General features: G+C 39.2%; 1 protein-coding gene across 1 annotated transcript; it reads left to right on the forward strand.

The window, feature by feature from the left end:
- Positions 1-1,239: 1,239 nt before the first annotated feature.
- LOC148031729 (uncharacterized) lies at positions 1,240-4,577 on the forward strand. The gene is made up of 4 exons (XM_087685323.1): positions 1,240-2,376; positions 2,555-3,079; positions 3,262-3,327; positions 3,794-4,577. Exons 1-4 carry the CDS (start codon positions 1,456-1,458, stop codon positions 3,896-3,898), a joined length of 1,617 nt encoding a protein of 538 aa, XP_087541449.1. The 5' UTR covers positions 1,240-1,455; the 3' UTR covers positions 3,899-4,577.
- Positions 4,578-5,829: the final 1,252 nt, after the last annotated feature.

A 5,829-nucleotide genomic window follows, 5' to 3' on the forward strand; every position in this document is an offset into this window, starting at 1 on the left:
GGTTAGATGACAATATTACTCAGTAGTGACATGTCATAATCATGTGTTTATTAAGACTCATTGTACACAAAATTAGAAAGGATAGCTTGCACAACAACCACAATGATTATAGCTAATGTCATAGGTTCAAAGTTGTACACTTTAAAAGGATACGTTATGAAAGCAATGTAATGATTGCCACTAATCTCCCTAGTCAAAAGTTGTTGTAACCTAATCATGTGTTGTGAAACATGAGTACTATCCTTGTCAAACTTGTGAGTTTAAACACAAATTTTATATTCAATTTTTGGAACTTATCTCAAGGAATTATGAGGTACATAATCACCGATCTTATTCAAGAAGGTTATCTAGAGTGTAGATTTAATTGGTTGAGGAGTCCAAACAACCTAGTCATGCAAGTGCTTCAAAGGGTGTGCACTCATACTTTTACGATTTCCTTCCCAGAAAAAGGTGCAAGTTTTTAAGGTGATTGCTAGACCTAGGCGTATAGTGTAGGTTTTCTAAAAACCTTGTTCGCAAGTGACAATATGCCTACCTCTAAAAATATGTGAGGAGTAGATTAGGTGCTTTGAATGCCATAACTAAAGTGAACCCATGATGATGGATGGAGGAGATGAATGTGAACAAGTTGCTGTCAATGCATACCCAGGTCTAAGGCATGTCAACCCTAAGAGTTTTGTGTGTGTGTGAACGCGAATATGTGCAGGGGCTAGGCCCTAGGGTACTTTGGCAGTCAAACGTTGGAATGTGGATGCCAAGCGTTGCCACTTGTAGCCGGCCTTAAAAAATCCGAAGTTCGGGAAGCAAACAGAAACGACCACATTCTTCTCTTACGTCCACAAAACAAATGAGAAAAAGGGGGGTATCATTTATTTAATTTTGATCTCTTTTACCAGTCAAAATATATGTCGAGAAGCCTCCCCCCACCATGTAATTTGGAACAATCAATTTTCCAGCAGCCTAAAAAACCATCTCAATGTGCCGCTTTTTTATTACGAGTTAAAAGCAAAATCCAAACTCTCAGGTTGTCTTCAATTAAATTTAGGGGTACTATAAAGTAATTATCATATATAGGGCAAGTTGGCAACCCACAGACAAGTGACTTTTTTAAATTAGAAAAACACTTTTTCTATTTTGGGGGTTTTTAAGAAGCAGGTGCATGGTTGTAAGTTGTAACTTGTGCCTATAATCTGATTTTACAGTGGCCAATCTAGTATATATGCACTCGTGAGTCAATCAAAGAGTAAAGTGAGTAGCTCTTGTTTCCTTCCTCGAAACAGCGTTCTTCTTCTTCATCATCCTCTTCTCGCATACCAGCCACTACTACTACGTAAATACATTCTCACACGTGCTCAGCTATCCTCCACCTTACAGAGTTTGGGGTGCGTAGGCATGAGCTGCCACTATCTAGTCGGCAGCTTCTAATGATCCTTCCTGTGACCAGGCACAGCTGCTATGGATCCCTCTAGTTACTCGCACTCGATTCACAGTGCTGAACATGTCTCGCCTTCCGTTAATTCTTTCCTTGACCCTCTCATAATCCCCTCCTTTGCTGCATCTGGCCCCTACATTGACACTGATTCTAGCAGCTGTCTCCAGCTTGATTATGATCGCAACCAGCATAATCATCCCAATCTAGCTGCAGCAGATGATCAATTATATATCTTATCACCAGCTAGTTCACCACAGCTAATCATGGCCGAAAATGAGGACCAATTCAAGAATATGATCTGCGATATAACTAGCAGCTTGGCAGCCAACTTAGAGCCATGCAATACTTACAACAATATCATGGATATGTTTTCAGATGAGCAATGTTTTACTCAGCTCACTGATTTAGCTCTTTCACAACTAGAAGGTGGTTTCACATCGGCGATGGATCCAATTAGCTGCTGCCATCTGTACCAGCAACAACGTCATGCTTCAAGCACGATAAGCTACAGCTGTAGTGGAAGAAGTATAGGTACCACTGCTAGTTCACCGGCTGAAGAGAAGCATCCACTGCAGACGCTGCAGCTTGAAAGCATTTTAGCATTCATGGGAGATCAGATCAAGCAGGGCACCACATCCCACGGGCCGATGTTTAGTGCCAACCTTTCTGAGCACCATATTCAGCCCACATTCACAACACGAGAATGGTTTTCTGATCGGATGGCAATTGATGCCATCCATCCAGCTAACATCATAAAGAGGGGTATATCAATGCACCCCCGGACAAAAACTAATAATTATGGGCAGACACAGCACACAAAAGCAGCACCCTCTGATAATCACTCTCCTCTTCCTCATTTCCGTCAGCATCATGATTCAGTTCCAGAAGTCACAACACCGACACAACAACACGAACTGGATCAAGCGCCCCCCGCCAAGAGCCTGGTAAGCTCAGGACTTGACCAACTCTTGCATTATACGAACTCTGTCATAAGTTTTGTAGCTACAAATCTTAACTTGCTGCTGCACCTACAACAACGATACTCATTGTAAAAGCAGCCCTGTAAGTGATGATCACAACCATTGCTAATCGACTGATCATTGCAATTAATGTTGCTGACAGGAATTAGCTAAGTCCAGCTCAGCAGATCATTCTCCAAAGATCAAATCTTGCAAGTCCATCAAAGATGAAATAGCTGATGACAGTAATTATATGAATCTCGATAATCCCGTCAACAGAACTACAAATTCCGACGAGTACAGCGCCAAGATAGTTAAGACTGCGCCGGGAAAGAGGCTATCCACCACAGCAAAGATTATGCCATGCACTAAGACTAATCATAATAAGGCCAGAAAACGGCCAAGATCAGGAGTGCAGGACGACATACAAGGATGCATCATTAATCCAATTTTGGCGAATCCACCTATTCATCAAACGTCTATAAATAGCTGGAACATTATGGCGTCAAGCCCAGTACCGGTCAAACGTGGAGACGGTGGAATGTCATGCAGCAACAAATCATCATCTCCTGAGCGCAATATTATCAACAAGAATAATAACAATATGCAGCAATTGTTCCCCCCTGATGTTGTCCATGTAAGGGCGCGGAGAGGCCAAGCTACGGACAGCCACAGCTTGGCTGAGAGGGTACACACACACACACACACACTCTCTCTCTCTCTCTCTCTCTCTCTGTGTGCTCACGTAATTAAGGATTGTGAGGTTAATCATTTTGTTTTGCTTTCTATCTAATCCCAGAGTTAAGGAGACTGTAGTCCCCTCCTAAGACTTATAAGTAGGTCTTAATTACTTTTGTGTCACTCATGCAGGTCAGAAGGGAGAGAATTAGCCAACGAATGAAGCTCCTTCAGGAGCTTGTGCCTGGATGCAACAAGGTGAGCGCGCGGCGCCCCCCCCCACACACACAGCGTGACCCCACGCTTTTTAAGGCCGAAAGCACCATACTATATCGAATGTTGGTATTTACCTTTATGTATTATCAACAATGCCAATTACGTTAAAGAAGGCATGAGACCTAAACGATGTAGGCGTTAGTCTTGCACCGATTGGCATATACATGGGGCGTAGTAAGGGCACCACCATAAGTAGACTTGCCACACTTTGAGACGTATAGTGAGTAACATAAGTTGCATGTGACACCTTCCTAAACCCCTTACTTATTGCAAAAGGAGATCAATCTACTTACAAGACTTAGAATGGCTAGTTGCACGATTTACCTATGAGTAGCATGACCCTAGATAATTCATGAGACTTAAATTTAGGTGTTCATCTTGCATTCATTAATGAAATTCACGCCTCTTACAAACATTTAATGGGAATGCCACTTGTGTTTGTTTGTAGGTGCTAGGTAAAGCTGTGATGTTGGAGGAGATCATCAACTATGTGAAGTCTTTACAACAACAAGTTGAGTTCTTGTCAATGAAGTTGGCATCATCTTCTATCTAGGGAATGGTCTATTTCCTTATGAAAGTGACAAACAACACAATCTTTGTTTGCCAACTAATAGGGTTCAATTCATGAGACCAATTGAATGATCATGAGACACCATTTTAGACTTTGGTTCACAACATGAAGATTACTCAATTCACTGAAGATATGTGCTCAATGCAATGAAGATTATTCAATGCAATGAACACATGTGCTTAATCACCAATTTAAGAGCATTCAATTTAGGTTGCACATCCTTGAATGTATGTATTATAGTAGTTGGTCAAACATAGCACTTAATTAGCTAGCCTTCTAATTGAAGGTCTTTGTAAAAAAGGTAATAAAAGCACATAGGGTTGATATGTCAACATGTGTTGGTGTTATGTGAGAATATGAAGGATATGTACAAGAGTTCAAGATGAGGTGATGGTAATCTGTCCATGCACATTATCATTGTTTGCATGCATCATATGCCTTTTGACAATCCCATATACTAAGGGGGACCTAATCTCTTGAAGGAAGTCCAATTTTGCTAAATCTTGGGTGTTCACCTTGAAATATGTAAATGTAGCACATGAGTTCAACAAGAGGGTTTTTTAAATTCTCAATTTTAAAAAACTATGAATACTTAAATTTAGGTATATGTTTAAATTAGTTTTGGAGAATACTCATAAGTTTTATGAAGGGAAAGAAGTCATCTAATTGAGGAAAATATGTTAATGTAAGATGCCTTTGAAATGGCTCTTCAACACATGTGATCCATACGACTCCTTGATAGTGGATCCTTTGAGTTGCTAGATCATGCATACAAGAGTTGAATGCCAATTTGATAGAGACCCTTCCTATTATTTTCAAGCAAATCACATGAAATATCTTCATAAGCTCATATAATCCATGAGATCTTTCTTTGGAAAATTTCTAGCTAGGTATTATTCTTAAACTACGTACAAGGCAATAAAAATCTCTTCTAAGATGTATGCATTCTTATATATTAAGTGTTAAAATATATACAAGTTTGTCCAAGTTCCACAAATAGCATGAAAAAGATTCTCTCTTGTCACTTACCCTTTTCTAACATGCTTAAAATGTCTCCTTTCAAGTCATAGTTGTTAATTGTGTACTTAGCTCATTCCAAGTTTAAAGTAGCCAAACGTGATTCTAAAGTCAAGAACTTGATCTACAATTTCTAAGTTGTAATCCAGTATTCAATATGTAATAATGACAAAATGAAGTCTAAGTTATGGTAGTTTTGGCCTTCTAGGGAATCACTCATACTTATTTCCTTAAAATTGGGAAAAAATAGAGTTATTATTGGGGCTCCCTTAAATATTTGCCTTGTATTTGTGCTTTATCAAGGCTACCATGAAACATGTTTATGCTGATATGTAGCAACATTGTTTCGGTCAAAAGACTCCATGCTTTACATTATGCATGCTTTACATTATGGTCCTAATAATAATTAGTCACAACAATATTGCCAAGTTCCATTTATTTGAGGAATCAAATCCAAGCAAGCCTCAAGATAAAAGGGTTGGTTTGATGTATAAAGATCAAGGACCTAACCATAAGCACTTTAGTGCCTCCAAGAAAAGTATAGCAATTAAGTCCCTTGTAAGTAGCATGTCACTTAAAACATCATCACTCACAAAGCAATAAAGCACACTCCTTTGACTCTTGGCACTTTCATTACCGCACAAAGTAAACATAGATGCACTTAGTAGACACAATTTTACTTGTGTGTTTGTTTACGTGCACATGTGTATTCCTACCTATATGAGTGTCAATTTCACACATGTATGTGCACTTATACATGTGCCTATAGGCATATTCATTGATTTGATATTGGAATCCACAAACAGAAACCATTTGGTTATTTTTTGTTAGTCATGGCCTTAATCTAAAGAGGAAAGAACAACAACAAGAAAAGACGAAAAACTAGAGACAAAGAA

This window comes from Lygodium microphyllum, chromosome 9 (assembly GCF_053477565.2).
Source record: "Lygodium microphyllum isolate KBCC chromosome 9, Lygodium_microphyllum_v1.1.10, whole genome shotgun sequence".
Taxonomy (NCBI): domain Eukaryota; kingdom Viridiplantae; phylum Streptophyta; class Polypodiopsida; order Schizaeales; family Lygodiaceae; genus Lygodium; species Lygodium microphyllum.